This window comes from Cannabis sativa, chromosome X (assembly GCF_029168945.1).
Source record: "Cannabis sativa cultivar Pink pepper isolate KNU-18-1 chromosome X, ASM2916894v1, whole genome shotgun sequence".
NCBI classification, from domain to species: domain Eukaryota; kingdom Viridiplantae; phylum Streptophyta; class Magnoliopsida; order Rosales; family Cannabaceae; genus Cannabis; species Cannabis sativa.
Window position 1 is genome coordinate 6,913,812 of NC_083610.1, and position 21,340 is coordinate 6,935,151.

At 33.9% G+C, this 21,340-nt stretch overlaps 3 protein-coding genes and 1 long non-coding RNA gene across 5 annotated transcripts; 2 read left to right on the forward strand and 2 right to left on the reverse strand.

The window, feature by feature from the left end:
* Nucleotides 1-4,331: 4,331 nt before the first annotated feature.
* Nucleotides 4,332-5,277, forward strand: LOC133032570 (uncharacterized). Its single transcript, XR_009685182.1, has 2 exons — nucleotides 4,332-4,401; nucleotides 4,552-5,277. It is a non-coding gene; the product is annotated as an uncharacterized LOC133032570 (long non-coding RNA).
* An 11-nt stretch (nucleotides 5,278-5,288) lies between these two features.
* On the reverse strand, nucleotides 5,289-10,887 carry LOC133032569 (uncharacterized). Of its 2 annotated transcripts, XR_009685181.1 has the most exons (5): nucleotides 8,195-10,887; nucleotides 7,766-8,056; nucleotides 7,141-7,662; nucleotides 6,445-7,009; nucleotides 5,289-6,304 (listed from the first exon to the last, which is right to left on the reverse strand). XR_009685181.1 is itself a non-coding variant. In XM_061106557.1 (4 exons), exons 1-4 carry the CDS (start codon nucleotides 8,462-8,464, stop codon nucleotides 6,674-6,676), a joined length of 1,419 nt encoding a protein of 472 aa, XP_060962540.1. In that variant the 5' UTR covers nucleotides 8,465-10,887; the 3' UTR covers nucleotides 5,289-6,673. The 2 variants fall into 2 exon arrangements, 1 of the variants encoding a protein (XP_060962540.1); XM_061106557.1 differs by having other exon boundaries at nucleotides 5,289-7,009.
* Nucleotides 10,888-13,851: 2,964 nt separating this feature from the next.
* On the reverse strand, nucleotides 13,852-16,616 carry LOC115705622 (uncharacterized). Its single transcript, XM_030633016.2, has 9 exons — nucleotides 16,307-16,616; nucleotides 16,126-16,206; nucleotides 15,738-15,787; nucleotides 15,241-15,318; nucleotides 14,972-15,029; nucleotides 14,838-14,887; nucleotides 14,337-14,445; nucleotides 14,173-14,234; nucleotides 13,852-14,085 (listed from the first exon to the last, which is right to left on the reverse strand). The coding sequence occupies exons 1-9, from the start codon at nucleotides 16,388-16,390 to the stop codon at nucleotides 14,043-14,045; spliced, it is 615 nt and encodes a 204-aa protein (XP_030488876.2). The 5' UTR covers nucleotides 16,391-16,616; the 3' UTR covers nucleotides 13,852-14,042.
* Nucleotides 16,617-16,840: 224 nt separating this feature from the next.
* LOC115705615 (uncharacterized) lies at nucleotides 16,841-18,861 on the forward strand. Its single transcript, XM_030633003.2, has 3 exons — nucleotides 16,841-17,128; nucleotides 17,953-18,111; nucleotides 18,209-18,861. Exons 1-3 carry the CDS (start codon nucleotides 16,841-16,843, stop codon nucleotides 18,563-18,565), a joined length of 804 nt encoding a protein of 267 aa, XP_030488863.2. The 3' UTR covers nucleotides 18,566-18,861.
* Nucleotides 18,862-21,340: the final 2,479 nt, after the last annotated feature.

Genomic DNA, 21,340 nt, shown 5'->3' on the forward strand with positions numbered 1-21,340 from the left:
ATTTATAGGCCTCCTTGGATGTATGAACAAGACACAAAAATCAATCTTGCATTAAATGCATAGTTAAAAATGTGCATATGCCTCAAGTCAAAAATTACCATTGTAATTTTTTCACATGGTTGAAAAATACAACCATATTTTCACATAGTTGAAAAACAACCATTACCCATCAGAAGATACCATTAAATTAATTTAGATGAAAATAGAATTACTATTACAGCATCATTATTGAGATTTTTTCTTCAAAATCCTAATTTGTTCATTTTCAAAATGCTCCTTTACAATTAGATCAATTGTCAAGTTTATATTTTTACCTAAAATTTAATTTTCTTCGATATATAGAGTCATGTCCAATTTTCTTTTCTCATTTTGAGCTCGTAGCATTTGAATCTCATAATTTTGTTGGGAGTCTTGTTTTTTGCGTTTGTTGAGAATTTCTATAATTTGTTGTCGTTCTTGTTTGATAGCATCATTAATTGCTGAAGTTGAATTCTTGACTGGAATTGGTTGAGGTTGTTGTTGAGTAGAACAAGCACCAACATTCACATCATTAGGAGATGCTGATGTTGAAGACTCAAAAGCAGAAGAAGAATTGGTTTGTGTAAAAAGTCAACACAAAAACAAATCAAATTTGATGTTTTGAATTTTTATAAGTATTGTGACTTAATATTATATAGATTAGAATCAAAATTTGAACAAGTAATTGATTACCTTGTTGTGCATTTTGAGACTTTGTTAACCCCAATTGCTCTTCACTTTCGTTGTTGTGCTTTTTTACCGCAATTATACGATGACAACTTAATTGTTTCAAAAAACAACTTTTAACTTTTTTAAATATTGTGCCAAGTGTATGGCAGGGGAGTTTGGTCGAAGTTCCTCGAATCAGTAACCCTGACCATGGTGAATCAATAATAGAAAACTTTTCGAGAAGAAGAAGGGAGAAAATTTTAAACTTTTGAATACCATATTAGTGATCAAAAGAGTGATCCTATTATTCTTGTGAACTGAGTATATATACACAAGTAATTTTGATCTTAACTAAACAAAAAGAGAAATCAGTTAGTTGGTAGTTACAACCGAAAATAACAACCTATAACAACCAAACTATTCTAATAAACTAACAGACGAATAGTTTTAATAAAATGGGTCCTAATTAAGTAGCTACCTAATCAAAAATACAGACTATTAAAGATTCTTTCCAATTACATTCACATAATATTGTTTATAAAACAGTGAGTGAAATGAAATATTAAGTAGAAGGTGAAATGCACATACATATATAACTCACCAATTTCACTTGAATTTTTTCCAAGTGAAATTCCACTAATTCCATCTAATAAAATGCTATCAGAAACCAGTTGATTTAACCCAATCAAACTAATAATTAGAAGATCATTATTACATTCCTCAATGTCATTAAAAATATTGACAAACGTTGTTAGAAGTATTTTTCAGATTCTTTGCTTTGAAAATACTTTGTTTGTTTTGCTAGGATTGTCAAATTGATCCAATTTAAATGTTTGTGCAAAATTGATCCATAGGGCCGTGAGCACGAAAAAAGGGAATTTTACAAAAATACTGCTTTTGGACCAAAACTTTACAATTATACTGGGACACGGCAAAAACAACATTTTTACTGCCCCAGCCCAATTTCATTACTTTTGTACTGCCCAAGCCCAACATCATTTCATTTATACTGTGAACAGTAAAACACACGGGAAACAACCTTCTTCGTGTGTGGGGAGTCGCCGGAGACGGAAATCACCAAGAAAAAACCATTAAATCCGGCGAAGAGTTTTTTGTAAAGGAATCAGAATTGAAGAACAAGACGTACAGAAAACTGTCCCTCCAAAATAACAGAGGTAAACACAACAAAACCCAAAAAATAATTTAATTCTTAAGAAACCAAAAAAAAAATAAAAAATAAAAAAAAACAAGATTTAGATCTGAAGTTTTTTAAAAAAAAACGAAAAAATAAATGTGATATTCTTTAATTTATGATGCAAAAACATAAATGAGGGTTGTTCTATTGTTAATTTAACGTTTGTAACACAAAATGATTTCGAAAAAAAAAATTGATGAATTAGTACAATTATTCAAACACAAAATTAGGGTTGTTCTAATGTTGTTTTGCGGTTAGTAATACAAAAACATTCCTACATATATGTATCAGACAAATATAATAATAAAAACTAACAAAAAATATAATGGGTATTTCTGTTTGGTTGTTTTTGTGTTGTTTTATCGTTGTTGTTTTTTTTTTTGTTAATTTTTTTTTTTGTTTTGCTATTGTTTTATTGTTGTTGTACTATTGTTTTAACATTAAATAAGACCCTGGAATGACAGGTAATGGAACGTCTACCAGTACTCATCAAGAGCAATGGACAATGGAATGAAAATCACAATTATGTGAACTATGTGGCTAGTGGAGAACTCATACCAACAAAATGCAAGTACGAAGAGCTACTGGAAATACTGCTTACTTCATTGGGTTGCGAAAACACCAGCACAACACTACAGATACAGTACCAAGCTAAAGAAGGAATACCACCGATCAAAATATGCAACGATCGAAGCCTCTACTTTTACTTGGAATTGAAAATGAAGGAAACAGATTTCACGACATATCCACTATGTGTCAACCAGCAAAACAACAACACAACACCAGCTGCAACACCAAATTCGATATCCACAACAACACCGTATGAATATAATGTGGCAATGATCGAAAACAACACAACAACGCTTGAAAACAACATAACAACAACAGAATCATACACAACGGGACAGCAAATAGAAGAAGGGGAAAAGTCAGAAACAATAGAAGATGAGGAGGACAAATTCGACATAATTGACTATGCAAATCTGGTTGCTGAAGAAATGGTAGAACAACTTGAAAACACCAAGAAAAACCGGATCCGTAAATCGACATCAACAATGCAAAGTTAATAACAGACAAGCAACACCCCGAAGTGGAAAAAGGACAGGCATACAAAGACAAAGAAACTCTAAAAAATGTCCTCAGCTACTACGCAATCAAAAACAACTTTCAGTACAAAGTGTGGAAGTCGTGCTCTCAAGAGTATAGTCTGAAATGTGTTTACGAAAGCTGCAATTGGTCACTAAGAGCATCGAGAAATGGTCCAACAAACACATTCATAATCAGGAGGTTTGTTTTTAATAGTTTTTAAATGTTGTTTTAGTTGTCAGCCTGAACAAATGCCCTTTTTCCACAATTTGTACTGAAATACACATGTTTGGTATCTGAAACAGGTTTGTTTTAATAGTCTTTTAATGTTGTTTTTGTTGTTTTTTTGTTTCAATAGGTTCTCAAATATGCACACATGCCCCATAAATATTAGGCATGAAGACCAAAGGCAAGCAACATCGAAACTGATAGGGGAATGCATAAAACCGAAGTTCTTGAACATAAAGACCAAGACAACAGCGATGGACATAAAAGGGGAGTTGAAATACAGATTTGGCATCAAAATGAACTATATGAAAGCTTGGAGAAGTAAGGAACATGCAGTAAACGACTTGAGAGGTAATGCTAGTGACTCGTACAGCCTAATACCGAGTTTCTTACACATGGTGGAAAAAACAAACCCTGGATCATTTGTCAATCTGAAAACGGCAGAAGACAACAGCTTGCTCTTTGTTTTCATGGCGTTGGATGCATCCATAAAAGGGTGGGGAGCATGCAGACCGATAGTTGTTGTGGACGGAACGTTCCTCAAAGCAGCTTATGGGGGAACTTTGTTGTGCGCATGCACACAAGATGCAGCAGGTCATATTTTTCCACTAGCGTTTTGTGTTGCAGATTCTGAGAATGACCAATCTTGGAAATGGTTCTCCAAAAAATTTAAAGAAGCGTATGGGGTACGGGAACACCAATGCCTAATTTCAGACAGGAATGAAAGCCTCATCAAAGCAGCAAGAGAAATCTATCCAGAAATTGCACACACTTACTGCGGTTACCACATTTTGAGCAACCTTAAAACAAGCTTCAAACAACATGCTGCCAAATACAATCTGCCATTCTTTGGAGCAGTCAAAGCCTACACAGAAAAGCAATTCGAGTTCCACATGGCTGAATTGGATGGATTGGACAAACGCATAAGACCTTACCTAAAAAAAATCGGTTATGAAAAGTGGTCAAGAATTCATAGCCAAAACAAGAGGTATTCCACAATGACCTCAAACATATCAGAATCACTGAACGCTGCAAATTTGGCAGCAAGGGAGCTACCAATTACAACACTGCTAGAATGCTTGAGAGCATTGGTGCAACAATGGACGCATACTAATAGGACAAAAGCACAAAACACCTTCACTAAGCTATCACTAACTGGAGAAGACATACTGTTGAAAAATTACACATACTCATTGAATCTGGAGGTAAAATATTAATTATGCTTTTTTTTTTGAAAAAAAAAAAACAAACAGTAAGTAAAAGGTGTTGTTGTAGTGTTGTTTTAATAGTTTTGTATTGTTGTTGTAGGAATTACAGCTATGTTTGTTTTTTTTTTTTAATAAAATTTAAAACAGGTTAAAGCAACAACAGATTACTTGTTTGAGGTAACAAGAATGAAAGAATCGTGGGAAGTAGACCTAGAAAAAAGAACATGCACGTGCAACAGGTTCCAAATAGATGAAATGCCATGCGGGCACGCAGTGGCCGTGATGAGGGAGATGAACATGGACCCGTACACCTACTGTTCAGATTACTACACAAAAAAAAATTGGCTGGCAACTTATTCAGGGACAGTTTACCCAATAGGACACCAAAGTGAGTGGGAGGTACCGGAAGAAGTGAAGAATATTATAGTCTTGCCTCCACATGAAAGAGTAAAATCAGGAAGACCAAAAACATTAAGAAGGAAGGCTGGATGGGAAAAGGATCAACACAACAAGTGCAGCAAATGTGGTGAACTGGGGCATAACAAAAGAACATGCAGCAGAAGACGTAGAAGGGAATAAAAACAACAACAGAACAACAGTGGAAAAACAAAAGAAAACTACACATACGTTTTGAGAATGAGATATTGAGGAATTTAAATTTCTGAAATACAAAGGGAATACAGTTTTTATTTGAAAAACATTGATTACATTGGGAATTGTTGATACTTTAGATTGGATATTAAAAGATGTTGGATACTAAATTGAATATATATATGAAGTTTGTTATTGAAACAGTTTGTGTTTTTAATACTGAAATGAATATTTGTATTCAAAAAAACAGAGAAACTATAAGAAAAAAAAACAAAAAAAGAAGGGATGTGAAATGAAAAAACTAACAACTTTAACATACCAACTTGTTTGTACATAAAAATAATAAGAAAAAACATACAAAAATAAAAGATTACATATTGTCCACACAAAACGTAAGGAAACACAACAGAACACCAATGTTTGTATACGAAAAACAACATAAAAAACATTAAAAAACTATAAGAACAATGACAGTCTGATTGAAAAAACAAATCACTTCTTGGGAAGGCTGGGAGGGGCCTCGGATTCACTTTCAATGTTCTCAGTTTGCTTCTTCATCCCATATTGATAAAATAACACAGCCAAACGATCGCGGTGAATTTCCACATCAAAATCAGAGGATGGGATGGGTTTGTCATCAATGAAATACTCAGCAAATGATGCAACAAAAACACCACAATCACTGGAAAAAAAACACAAGAAAACACAAAAAAGACACTATGAGAACACTGATAAAAAACAAAGTCACATAACAAAAAAATAAAAATACAAACAACCAGTGAAAAACATTGAACACTAAACATAAAACTTACGCTGTGACCTGCTCGGGTAAACCATCAACAGCAACAATAGGGAACGGTTCCATAGTGCTAAACTTAGCTTCGTTGCGAAGGCCTTTGAAGTCTAACATAGAGAAGTAATATGGTAAAATAACAGAGAAAGGCTTGCAAGCCTCTTTGGCAGCTGTCATATACCTCCCAGAACGCAATGAATTGTACAGAGATATGCGCCTGTCAACTATGTTAAGACGACCACAAATCCAATGATCCTGTAATTTTACATTGATAGGCATAACAACATGATCAACCAAATGCCAAGGAGTGGCACATAATATCTTACCACCTTGTATGTACTGGGCCACATTGTGAGAAAGAGACAACACCGATATATCGTTGTTTTTCTCAACAAACTTCTCATACAAAGTTGTTATGCTAGAACAAAAGAGGCAATCAGTTGTGGTGACTTTGATTTTCGGCTCGGCTGAGTACATTATTTTCTTACGAAGATAATAGAAAATGATGTCAATGTGCTGAACAAAAAGAAAAAAAAAAGTAAGTAAAAAAACATTCAAACTTATAAAAAACTAACAGAACAACACTTAAAAACATTAAAAAAAATAAATAAAAAAACAATATGTAAAATAATAATAATAATAAAATAAAAACTTACAGAATTGGTAAGGAAACAATTAGGGTAGGCAAGGTTGTGAAACCACATCTTGTTACTGATGTCCTCAACACCAAAACGAAATGGCAGAAATATTGTGTCCTTACCCTTACAATACACATTAGTTGTTGTGCTAAAAAAAACAAAAAAAAAATATCAAAACACAAATAAAAAATAAAAAATAAATGGAAAACGATAACAGATATATAACTGAAAACACCTACAAAAATACTTACTTAGATTTATGCTTTCTAAGACCTGTATCAACCCACTTGACAAACTCAGCTTCCAATTGTGGATCGACAGGTTCACCAATCTTGTTGTCCAACGGACACAAACCACGCACATATTTAACGACCTTATACACAGAATCATCAGGAGAAACTGAGGATGAACCTGATTTAGATGCACCAGAAGCAAGCTCAATGAATGGGGATTTCAAAACAGCTCCTTTCTTCCGATCCCTCTTTTGAGGACGTAAAATAGGAGTCTCTTGAAAAACAACCATTTCAAGATCAGTCTTCTCATAAGTCTCAACAGGAGCAGGGGCATGAGTTGAGGAACCAATCTAAAAAAGAGAAAGGATAAAAAAAAAGAGATTTTTTTTAAATTTCAAATAGTACAATAAAAACACCATAAAAACAACAATAGAATACCATATAAATACAAATTACAAAAAACAAAAACAGAAACACAAACCAAATTCTCCACAGCTTTAACAGCAGATGCAATTGTTGCATCAACATCAATGTTCTCCTCCCCACCTTGAGACTGTTCAGGCTGACAACAAAAAAAACAGTAAAAAACTATTAAAACAAACACAAAACACAGAAATCCACACAAAAAAGCACAAAAAAAATGATGTCCAAACAAGAAATACATCTGTTTGATCTCTGCAATAGGTTCCACAGGGTCAGAATTCTTGGCATCATCCACCTTGCCGGTATCATCATCCCTCGAAACAACCTCGGGGACAACAACACCCTCATCGTTACGAACATCGCCCGTGTGAGCCTCATCCTGACCAGCACCAACACCATCTCCACCCAGATCATCATCATCATCATCAGTTTCATCGTCATGATGATCATCTCCTTTGTCATCGTCGAATTTATCATCCTCGTCTTCCTCCGAAGTGGAATCTTCATCATCCTCATTTTCTGAAGTACGAAGAGCATCTTCAGACTGAGATCCATTGTGAGTAAGACCACCTTGGGATGACTGAGAACAAAAAAAAAATTAAAAAATTAATTAACTGTATAAAACAACATAAAAACACTACTAAAAAAATAACAGAAAAAGTAATGACAATTAAAAAAAAGACCTCAATAAGAATGTCCAGCTTCTTGTTCATCTCAGCAACAGATTTCATAAGAATCCCTTGCTGGCTGACAACAACAGATAAACACTTTTTAAATTCCTCAAACTCAACTCGGGAGACATTCTCATGAGCAGATGATGAAGAAGAACCCATCAAGCCAGGTTGACCAGCAGGCTTGGAACCACCTTTAATTTTGAATTTTACAGCCTCGGGAGTAGTCTCACCAGAGAAAAAATCAGTGAGGCTCAAACTCAATCTCTCAACGGAAGTTGGAGTGATGTTTCTTAATTTTAACTGAAACAACAAAAACCAACAAAAAACAATATGCACATGAAACTGAAATTAAAAAATAACAACAACAATAAAAACATAAAGTATAAATAATGTACACAAAAACAACAGTGGAAATAGAGTAAAAAACAACAGGATTACCTCTTTCAAAGACCGATCGAAAATGAGGGTGTTCATGACATCCATTTTCACCATACCCTCCTTGTCCTTGGGTAATTTAGGCCAATTCAAAATCCTTGGAATGCCAACATTTGAGTACAAGGACAGTTTCCCAATAACATACGGGCAACACTCGAAAAACCAGAATTGAATAGCCAAAGGAAAACCCAATAACCTGTAATACCCACCATCCTCGTCACTACGAACTACCCTCTTATAACCAGAATCTATCTTACCCTTCAAAGAATGCATAGTGATATCAAAACAATGCTTGCCCCACCCAAATTCATTATATCGACCACTATCGACAACATCTATTTCCTCAGACGAAACAACTTTACCCGGGGGACTACCTAACAAATAACACTGCACAAAATACAATACAGCCAACTTGACTGCAAGATCGTCGTTATCCTTAAGATTGTCAGCAATAAAAGCAGTCTGAATAGCACCCTTGGTAATTTTTTTGTACCCCTTAAAACAATGTTTGACCAATTCATTATCATCTTGCTTAAACTGATAAAAATCAGAATCAACATGACAATCTACCCCGTGACCAACGCAAACTCTTCGATACTAAACCTAAGGTATTTCCATTGGACACAAATCCAAAACTCCAACCCATTAGGCTGCTGAACCTCCCTCAACAGCAAACAATGAAGCAATTGGTAATGAATTATGTACTCAGGAATTCGAAGAAAATAACCAAACACAGATTTTGAAAAAATTTCCAATTGGCTTTCAGTTAAAATTCTCTTAATGTCACCAAGTACAGAGTAATACCCAGATGTTACTACTCTAGAATGATAGAATTGAGATCGGGTGTACTTGCATTCCCAATCCTAAAAAACAGAACAATAAAAACACTGATAAAACACCATAAAACACTACGAAAATAACAACAACAAAAAAACAATAAAAAAAACATAGAACAAAATGCATAACATGACAAACCTCAACAATCCTATTAACAGGAATTTCTTCAGAAACACCTGATGATGGCAACACCTTTACAGGGGATTTACCCTTGCCCTAAAATAAAACAAAACAACACTAACAAAACAACAAATAAAAAATTAACAAAAACACATAAATAAATCAAACAATATATATAAAACAATTACAAATACATAAACAAAAACAAACAAATACCCAGATATATGAACTTCAAAAATCGAATTTAACAAAAAAAACAAAAAACCTCAAAAACAACAACAGATAAATAGTAAAATACCTTAACAGAAACAGGCGACTTAAGAAATTCAGAATCCAACTCAAAATCTGAGTCTGAATTTTCAACAACAGTTCGAGGTCTTTTTCCTCGAGTGTTCTTCGAAGGTCCAGCAATGGTTTTTCTTTTAACAGAAGGGGAAGTGGGGCTAGGAGGGTTCTCTTTCAGATTTTTTTTACCCATTTTTGATTTGGGTCTGGTTTTCTGCGATTGTTTTGTGGGTTTTGTAACTTTAGCCGGAGATGGTGATGAACGAGTAACGGCCATTATCAAGAACTATGAAGGTATTTATAGACAAAAATAATAAAAATGGGAGGGAAAATGAGAGGGAAGTTTAAGATAGTGGGATGGGATTTGAAATTTTTTAAAATGAAAAAACCACCCACTACTACAACCGTATAAGAAAACTGAAAATGGGGAAGAAGATGAACAGTTGAGGTGAGAGAGATTTACAATTACAAAATTTATATTCGAAAATAATAAAAAAAAATAAAAGAAAAATACATAAATACAATACCTTTTTGATCAGAACACATAACCGTTAAATCAAACAATTAAAAATATTTTTTTAAAAAAAAAAAATAAACGTGGCAAAACCCTATCGTGACAAGTGGCAATGAGAAGTCCCTTACACGGCTAAAGTTTCAAGGCAGTAAACTGCCAAAAAAAAAAAACAGTATAAATGTTGTTTCCAGCGTGGCACAGTATAAATGAAATAAAATGGGAAAAATCAGTAGTGGGTGTAAATTTCCCCGAAAAAATGGATTTTGGGCCACTATATTTGTCGTGCCCACATAATTTTATTTTTGTAATGCCCTAGTTGGAAACAATAAACGAACAACATAATTGGTGAGATTCACCAGCTGAATCGTTCATCAAGAGTAGGCTTATACTTAAGATCCACCTAGCTCAGAGAACTAAAAATATTTATTTCCTTTTAAAAATACAATTTTTTTTACTAATATTGAAGCATACTACATTTTTTTTCAAATAAGGGTCCAATTTTTTTTGGGTAAATTCCATTTTGGACCCTGTGTTTTGCTAAAGTTACAGATTGAACCCTGTATTTTGTTAAATGATAAAATGGACCCTGTATTTTCTAAAATTGTAAAAACAGGACCCTAAGCTTAATTTTTAACAATTTTTTTTAATACAACCAACTTGAAGACAATGCTTAATACGAATAGATACAAAAAATGTAAACAGCTTTGTCATAACACTTTTAGATCGGATTATAATTAAATTTTATTTTGACAAAAAATCAATTTAGGGTCCTATTTGTACTATTTTAGAAAATACAGGGTCCATTTTGTCATTTAACAAAACACAGGGTCCAATTGGTAACTTTTGTAAAACAAAAGGTCCAAAATAGTATTTACCTATTTTTTTTATGCCCACTAAGATTTTGGACTAACCCTTATCATAAGTACACTGAACACTATTCAAAGCCTATATATATCTGTAAAAAAATCTATAAATATAAATTGAAAATTGAAGTATAAAGTTGTTACCTAAACACGTAGTTTATAATAGTAATACAAATTAAACATTCACGATTAAGAATAATATTTACAAAATTTTTTATAGATAAGTTTATACGAATTAACATACTCTAGTTTATTATTTAATTTTTTTGAGGCGTCTTTGATTCATGTTTGTCGGTCGGCTAATAAAACTGTTCATGAATTAGTTGTGCATGTACTTAGAGTAAATGGTAAGCTAGTTTGGATGATGAATTTTCTTTCTTTTCATTTCAATGTTATTGGAGAACATTGTCCCACATGGATTAAATGTAAAAGTATTGAGCCATATATAAGAACATGGGCTACTCCACTCATTGCCAATTGGTTTTGAGATGGAACTCCATGATTCTCAACATGGTATCAGAGCCATATCCCTTGCGGGCTTTCGATCTACACCTATCCAGATGGTTAGCCAGCCGCACGAGATCCAGATGGTGCAAAGACGCCTGAGATCCGAACAAAAATAAGCGAGCAAATGGCAGGGCCTGTGATAAGGTGATTCAAGATTGGTGAGCAAAAATAGCCACCATCTTGAGGGGGGATATTGGAGAACATTGTCCCACATGGATTAAATGTAAAAGTATTGAGCCAACTCATTGCCAATTGGTTTTGAGATGGAACCCCATAATTCTCAACAAATGTACTCAACATTTTTTTTCAATAAAATTTTGTTTATTGTTGAAAAAACCATACTCATTATGAATATAATGTCCATTATAATATTAAAAAATAATGAATAAAAATATGTAATAACATTAATTAATTAACACCACCATCATCGGTTTATCATAAAAACACCACCATCATCGGAAAAAGATTGCATAATATATTGATATGAATAGACATTTAAAAAATGGCAAAAAAGTAAGAGAGTTATAAAAGGTAAGAATTTATATATATAATATATATTATCATCTATTACAAATAATAATTAATTATATAAATAAAAAACAACTACGTACGTACCCCATAGACTAATACCTAAAAACGAGGTTGACCATAATAAAATCATTTATGATAAAAATTTGATTTGATCAATAGGTGAAAAATGAATTAACATTAATGCATAATAAAAGATGGAATACCATATATAATATAATTAATTGCATTCCCCCAATGTATGTATATAAATATATAATTTGGTTAATTTATTATATGAGAAAACAAAACCCATAATATGTAATATACTAATATCATACCATATTTAAGTTACTATTAACTATTAACACAAATTATGTCCGAAATTAAGGTAATAAGCAAAAATAGCTCACTTCACTATCAATTTAAAATTCCAAGTCATATTCACATTCATTCCAACACTATATATACACATACAGTTTTTTTTTTTCATTCCCAATTTCTTTGTTATAGTTTAATATCTCTCTCTCTCTTGCTCTATATAGATATAAAAATTGTATTGTATGATGGAAGAGACAAAATCCAAGTTAGAATTTGATCATGGTTTCTTTTTCAGTTCAACTAATTCTACCCCTTCACATTATTCAAGCTCCTACTCCTCTTCCTCCTATTATTCAAACTCTTTTTGGAGCCCACCACCAAAATTTTACCAAGCAACTCCGAAACTCGAAAAAGATAATGTTTCGAGTAAGTCAAAGTCAAAGGTTTCGAGATTTTATAGTAAGGTGAAGAAAGTAAAGCAAGCTTTTGTCAAGTCTTTTTCGAATTCGGGTACTAATAATAATGGAAAGAAGAAGAGTAGTAAGAGTTGCAAGTATCCTTATGTTGTTGAGCTTGATAAATGGGAAGGCTTTCCTTATCGAATTTATTATGTATGACTATCACTACTGCTGTGTATATTGTTGTTTTATACATATTATTTTATTATGAAGTTTTGCTTTCAAAAAAAGGGTATGTTTTGTACTTTTTATAATTAAAAAAATATATGGCATAAATAAAATTTATTAGAATAATGAGGGAAAAAAATATGGCTATATTTTATGTTAAATTGTTAATAATTAGATATATTATGATGACCAAAATGAGTTATGTTTTTTGCTTTCAATTCCTCTTCTTGTCCTGTATTATTCCTTAATTATTTGATCTCATAATAATATTAATTAATAATAAAATTATAAAATGTATTAAACAACAATTTTATATAATGTGATATTTCCCACACTTAAAAATTTCGAATTTTCTAAACATTATGTGTATGGATTTATTAAATTTTGTATTAGATGAAACAAACCAGAATACTAAGTACTCAAATGTGATATTATTGTAGGTTTTTACACATCAATACTATTATATACTTAGCCCTCTTGAGATCTTTTCAAAATCTTGATTTGTTCATTTTGAAAATGCTCGCGTAGGATTGGATCCGTTTTCAAGTTTAAATTTTTACATAAAATTTTATTTTCTTTGATATGGAGTCATGTGTAATTTTTTTTCTTCTCATTTTGAGCTCGTAACATTTGAATTTTGTAATTTTATTGTTTTATATGTTGCGTTTGTCGAGAATTTCTATAATTTATTGTTGTCCTTGTATAATTATTCATATGAAATTCTTCATATTCCAAGATTGGGAGATTTTTTGAGTGATAAATTTAGAATGTACAAAGATTGTAAGATTGAACTCTATGGATTTTATTTTAAATAATACATAATAATTTTTTGATTAATTAATAGCAAATAAGGATATATTGATTTGTTGCATGTATGCATGAGAAAGATAGATGCCTACATGAGGAATCTTGCGATTACAAATGAGGAGAATTAAGATAGTGAAATGGGTACTCTATCTATTATTCTCTTTATTTAATAAGTCAATTTCAAAATCATTTCCTTTCATTTTTTTTTTTTTGTTATCAAAAGTTTTTTCCATACAAAAATTGAAAACAAAATAAATGGATAATTGAGGTAAGAAAAAAAAAACCCATGTAGTTTCTATTTAGTTGTAAACTCTGTGCTGAATAATACAGGACAACAGGACTTGTTGATAATTGCTTCTGGTACTGAATTCATAGCCAAAAACATAGCTCATTTTGGTCATATCATATATCTAATTATTAATACCATAAAATGTAGACATATATATATATATATAATATATTTCTCATTCCACATGAGAAAGACCACTACCTCCATCAGCCTTTGTCCTGAACAAAATAATTAAAAGCAAACAATAAGTTAAAAATAATGGAGTTTTCAATTCGATTCAAATTTTGATAATCAAGAATACTTACTTGTGATCAGAAGGATTTGGTGTAATTTCATACACAATCGTTGCAACAACATCCCTCTTCAACTGATCACCCAAAAAACACAAAGTTAATGATGAACTTGATAAGTATTAACATTCATTCACCAATAAATGTTATAATAGAGCTCTCTTGGAAAATGAATTTACCTGAGTAGCTTCACCTTTGAAACCAATATAGTGAATCTGAGAGGCATCGCCACCGAAATTCTCAGGGAAATGTAATGTGATATTTCCCACACTTTGGAATTTTGAATACCTAAACATTATTATGGATAAATTGTGTATTAGAATGAGACAAAACATAATACCAAAAGTACTCAAATGTAGCATGTATCTATCTATAATGTATATTTCTGAATGTAGAACAACATACTACTAAGAGCATTGCTATATAGAATCATACGTTCCCAACATCATATCTTATGAGTAATTACATTTACTTGTTCAAATATTTTCAATTGCAATACAAACCATTCAACATATGCCAACTATATCATATAGTGCCTTGTAACACTGATGGTACTACTAAGGACATTTATTCATGTATCAGTTAAGAGAAAGGAATAGCTTCCTACAATGCTTTAATTGAAAGTGATTATAAAGCTCAATGTATATTTATTAAGTAGCACTTGAGAAGGTAGTAGTTACCTTGTTTGGTACTCTAAGACTCCCTGTGAATTTTCAGCCAATTCCCATTCCTTAAACACGAGCACATAGTCTAAATAAGTGGAAATGTTGAACATTTTCAATCAATTCACACATTATATAAGGTTAAGAAGTACCTGAACAGCTTGCATACTTTGAGCATCCGAAAAATCAATGCCCTCTCGATTTAAGAACCTGGTTTAGATAACACAATGTAAGAGCTCAGTTTTAGATATAATAACAATAGGAAGGGTGACAACATTTTTTATAGAAAAAGCAGTGTCAATGTTATTCTGTTCCTCTCACACGACTACACGAGCAAGAATCCTGCTTTCACATGATGAAAACTTGAGCAATATAAGTAAGTCATGGTATTGGCATGGGAAAGCTCAAAGGTTTAACTTACGCTCTCATCTTTGAAGGACTTGTTCCATCAGCACCACCAACAACAGATATGCTCTTGATCTTTACATCTGATGTAAACCTATCAATAAACGAGAAAATGGCAGGAAAAGATAGGTAACTAAGAAAGCCTGGAAAAAACTTCTTCAGCCACAGTAAAGGATAACTAATCTCTACTCAAAACCAAAGCTAAATATATTAGTTGTTTTCTGAAATGAGCTAGTAAAGACAACGACCTAAGACCCAATGAGACTGGAGTAAAATACAAATTCCGAGACTTAAAATCTGCCACGCAGGAAGGAACTGATTTTAAATTTAGAGTGTGTCACATGCGATTAATCTTATATTCGAATTAAAAGTTTAAATGTCTTGATGTTTATGCAATTTACTCTCTCTTTCTATGGTTGATTTAGTTTAAGGGTGTGTGTTAGAATAGAATGAAAGTTGCAGAGGTGAAAAATAGGCTCCTAATTAAGAGACAAGAGCTGAGCAGCGACTTACGGAATAAACACGAGTAACTCAGGGTCACCCTCATTGCTTTCCAAGTGTTCCTGATGCAGTAACAAATATTCATATTCTCTTAGACTATACTACAATTACAAAACTCATTCAAGAATAAAGAAGTTTGAGAGTAGTATGTAATCTTATTTTGAAAAACCAATAATGTGGAAGTAAAGGTTCCTTCCAACAACAACTGGACTACATAAAGCTGAAGAAAAAGATAGATACTCAATATGTAATGACACACTACATAAAAGCATAAAGTTGTAGATTCTGCAACTTAAGGTAACACGCTAGGAATATGGTATTCAACTGAATTAAAACAATACAGTTAAGTAGTTCACTTCAGTTCAAATTGAAAGCTTAAATTTGATTTGAATTTACTTACCCCTGAAGAACTCAATCGGTGCTCCCAAGGTTTGAAAACAGATTTAACACTTCCTGGAGTAGCCTCGTTCAGAGCAGATACCTAAATTATAATTATTATAATATAAACTGAAAACCGGTTTGTTCAATTCGAAGTAAATTTTGAAATGAAATGAAAAGAATAGGTAAAAGGTAGAGGTTACCTTAGAGAGATCGATGTGCTTGTAGAGAGACCAATCAGATGAACAATCGTGATCTTCGCAGCTGTGATCGTGTAAGCAAGCCATTCTTGCTTACTAATTTCTTCAGAATTCTTTAACAATTATCAATGAATGAACGAACAAACCAAACCAGAAAGGACGAGAGAGACAGAGACGAATGAGCCCTTGCAATTACATATAATATAACCCAAATGTCTTCAAAACGACATGTCGTACTTACACCATGAATAAATATATTTATAACAATCTCGCTTGTGAAACGACGCCGTTAGGAGAGTCTTTCTTTCTTCATCATCACTCTCAGTTAACAAGAAAGACAGTCGATTTCAGAAACGACACCGTTTGGGAGCGACTCTGGCATCCAAAACGACATGTCGTATTTACACCACAACAAAATATTCAATCTGGCTTGTGAAACGACGCCGTTAAGAGAGCCTTTCTTCTTCATCATCACTCGACAAGAGTAACAGAGTTAGATTTCAGAAACGACACCGTTTGGAAGCGACTCCGGCAGAGATGGAAGGAATGGAGGGAGGCAGTTCAGGTGGAGGAGGAGGAGGAGGAGATGGAGGGAGTAACTACTACAGCTTGCGACCTTCAAGGATAATGAACGAAGATATTCTGTTCTGCATAGATGTTGACCCTGAATCCCTCCTCGAGATGAAGGTCTCTGGCCCAAATGGCAGACCCATTACTCGTTTGGATTCCATCAAGCAAGCCATTCTTCTCTTCATCAATGCCAAGCTCACTATCAATCCTGATCATCGATTCGCCTTCGCCACTCTCGCAAAATCCCCTTCTTGGGTCAGTACTCTGTACTCACTACCCTAATTCCATCTCTTTTAATTCAATTGTTCCATTATATTTGTTATGAATTGGGAAAATGCTTACAGCAATGATCAATTTTAGTTTATTCGATTTGAGAACAAAGATTTATGATTTATGCTTCTTGTTTATTATTTAGTTCATTCAATTCGATTTGCATGTGTGATTAGTTTCATTATAGATAACCATTTAGTAATTGGGTTTTTTACAAATTTCAAGTGATGTTTGTTTGGAGACCTGAATCTGATCAAAAGCTTAATTTTGCTTTCTTGGTGGAAATTTAGTTGGATGGATCACATAGTAGTGACCATTAGAAGTGTTTTGCATTTTATTTTAAGTATCTGAAAATTAAGACCCAACTAAATTCACACACATAGATCACATTAAAGAAGAACTTACCCAGAAATTGTGGTGCTCTACACTAATATACAAAGGTGACCACATAAATTATATACACAAATTTGTTACTATGTTACCCTTTATTGGGTGCCTGACACATAATCGTGTGAATATGTCTTCTTGCTGTTGTAGAAATTAGATTCTATATTCTGCATGAGAAATGAGAATGAAATTCAACATATTTTATGCTAGTGGCATAGAAAAACTTGAACTAATCTTATTATACTCATTATGCTATTATTAGTAGATGCTTTTGTTCTTTTTCATAACAAAACACTGCTTATTTGAAACACAAAGCAGAGTTCTAGGTTACTAAAAACAAATGCAGCATTTTTGCTTGAACAACTCAATTTGTTACTATGATTGAGACAAAGATTAATTTCTCATATGTTTTGAAATTGAAGCTTCGCAAAGAGTTTAGCAACGATGTTGAGTCTGCGAACGAAGCACTTCGAGGACTCACAGCTACTCAAGCAACAGGTCAAGCTGATCTCACCAATCTGCTCCGTGTAGCAGCATATGAAGCGAAGAAATCCCGTGCTAGTAATCGAATTCTTAGGGTGGTAAGTAGCTTACTATGCCTTCACTTATTATTCTTTAACCAATTTGATCACACTTGACATTTTACCCTCCTTACCAAATTGCAATTTTTGCTCTTAGATTCTCATCTACTGCAGATCATCTGTGCGACCGCAACACCAATGGCCTGTAAACCAGAAGTCCTTCACTTTGGATGTTATCTACCTTCATGACAAGCCTGGACCCGACAACTGCCCACAAGAGGTGTACGACTCACTCGTGGACGCCTTGGATCATGTTAGTGAATACGAAGGATACATTTTCGAGAGCGGCCAAGGGCTGCAGCGTGTCCTCTTCAAGTACATGTGCACACTGCTGGCACACCCTCAACAGCGCTGCGCTCAAGAGCTTGTGGACTTGCCGAAGGCTCTTACAAAGAAGTCGCCCCCAACGGACACAGTGCCAGAAGATAATGTACCCGTCTCTGGCAGCCAATGAGATGAAGGTATCAGTTGAGTAAATTCACCTGTATTTTATTATATATATATATATTATATATATATATATATAATAGATATGTGCAGTTTTTGGTGTACCATTAGAAGTGAATGTACTCTTTGGCCTCTATAAGGCTTATGCTGTTAGATCTGAATGTTTTGAAATGACTATTGGTTAAAGTACTAGGGTTGAACAAAAAAAAAAACTTCATTGTCTAGTTTTTCTGGCGAATTTTTGCAGAGTTTTTTTTGGAGATCTAATTTATAATATTCTGAGTAGTGAACAAGTTCATATTATGGCTCTTCTGTTACTGTTGTGAATCATCATCTTTCCCAAATGCTCATTTAATTTTTGGTGGTACAATATAAGAGCAAATCATAGTACAGTAGTTCAGATTTGGAGTATGTTTTCTTAGCATTAAAAACCTCATTAAGGGCTCGTATGGTACACCGTATAAGGATCGTATTATATTAAATAATAAATAACACTATGTTTGGATTAAGTAATGTATTCTATTAATTATTACGACCAAATTTTTTAATACAATGTATGTTGTATTATTTAATACATAATAAATGATCTGTATTAGCTTGTATTATAATATTTACAAAGGATTTGGGGTCAACACCAATCTCTGACCCAGACTCGAACCTCGGACCCGGGACCCGGACCTAGGCCCGGACCCAGACCCGAACCCCGAATCCGGACCCGGGACCAGGGCCGGCCCTGAAATGTAGTGGGCTATAGGGTAAAAATTATTTTTTGGGCCCTTATTTAGAAAAAAAAAATGGTATTTTTCAAAATCAGCAAAAAAATTGTGTAATTTTAAAAGGGCAAAATTTTTTTTTGGGCCCCTGGACTAGGTGGGCCCTAGGCACAGGCCTAGCCCGCCTATGCCCAGGGCCGGCCTTGCCCGGGACCCTAGACCCTAGACCCGGACCTCGGATCCGGACCCGGGACCCCGAACTCGGGACCGGACCCAGACCCGGACTCGAACCCCGACCCCGACTCCGGACCCCGGACCCGGACCCGAACCCGGACCCAGACCCAAACTCGGACCCGAACCCGGGACCTAGGCCCGAACCCGGACTCGGACACGGGACCTAGGCTTGGACCCGGACCCCGGACTCGAATTCGGACCCGGGACCAGACCCGGACCCGAACCCAGACTCGAACCCGGACCCCGACCCAGACCCGGTACCCGGACCTGGATCCGTAATTGGTGTTGGGATCGAGTGTATTAAAAATATATTTTAACTTTACGCAATCAATTAATACAAGTCAATACCAAACATCGTATTGTATTAAATAGGGATATTGGCGGCTAAACCACTTGAACTTTACGTTTTGTAACACTTAACCACAAAAACTAAAATTTTGGCGGCTAAACTACCTAAACTCTGGTTCCCTTTTGCTATGCACACCTCTGTCCAAAAATCACAGTTTAGTGCCACGGTGGACTGTCTGTTGGAAATTATTTTACCAGGATCTTAGATCTACTCACAAGTATGTTTATTAAAATCCTAAATATGAACTTTCTTAAACGATGAAATAAACACGCATAAAGTTTAAGAAACCTTACATTGGGTGCAGCGGAATAATATGACTCCTTCCGTTCAGATATCTAGCCCTTGATTCCTTTCTGTAGCAGAGCATTATCAATATCTGAACCTGGATCTCTTTCTCTGAATCTTTAGTGCTGAAACTCCTTCTTGCTGAAAGTCTTTCTTCACGATCTTCCTCACTATGGTTGAGGTATCACTTGCTGTGTGTGGGCACTACTCATACACTAAGAATTTCGAAATTCAAGAGGGAAGAAAGAGAGAGGGAGTGGTCGGCCAGATAGGGAGAGAGAAGGCTCAGGTTTTTCTGAATCAGAAGTGTCAGAAGAAAAGTGTAATTTTCCTGAAGCCTTCACTATCTATTTATAGCATTCCACTAGGGTTAGGTTTGAATTATTTGGCATTAAAATAATGAAAATATCAGTTTAAATTGCCTACAAAAGTGGCCGGCCATGCTTAGTGGATTTGGGCCTCACTTTTTGCAATTTTGCAGTTTTACCTTTTCTGCATCTGATTCTCTCGAAAACGCCAATTTTCTAATTCAACCATTTAAATGTCAATTCTAACTATTTAATAACTATAAATAATTATTAAATAATATTATCATTTATCATATTTATTAATTGAACTATACAAAGTATCATAATTAACAAATATGCCCCTAACAACTCTTTCTTTACAATTTCGCCTTTACTTAGTGAAAGTTTCACAAATAGACATAGTCTAATTTGAGAATTATAATTGATTAATCAAACTAATTATATGAGTCTTACAAGCAATATTATCTCAACTAGTGCGGGGACCATGGGTCTATGTAACCGAGCTTCCAATAAGTAGATCAAGAATTTAGCACTAAAATTCACTAACTTATTAATTCTTCTTTGAATCCACGCATAGAACTTAGAATTGCACTCTCAGTATATAGAATGCTCTATATGTTCCACCATATAGATGCATCATTAGTTATCCATTGTTATAATCCTAATGTGATCAATGATCCTCTATATGAATGATCTACACTGTAAAGGGATTAGATTACCGTTACACCCTACAATGTATTTAATCCTTAAAACACTTAACCCCGTATAAATGATATTTCAGCTTATGTGAAATGAGTACTCCACCATTTATGTTCGTTTGGTCAAGCTCGAAGGAGATCATCCTTTGCTTACTATTCGCCAGATAGAAGCTATAGATTCCATATTTATGCTAG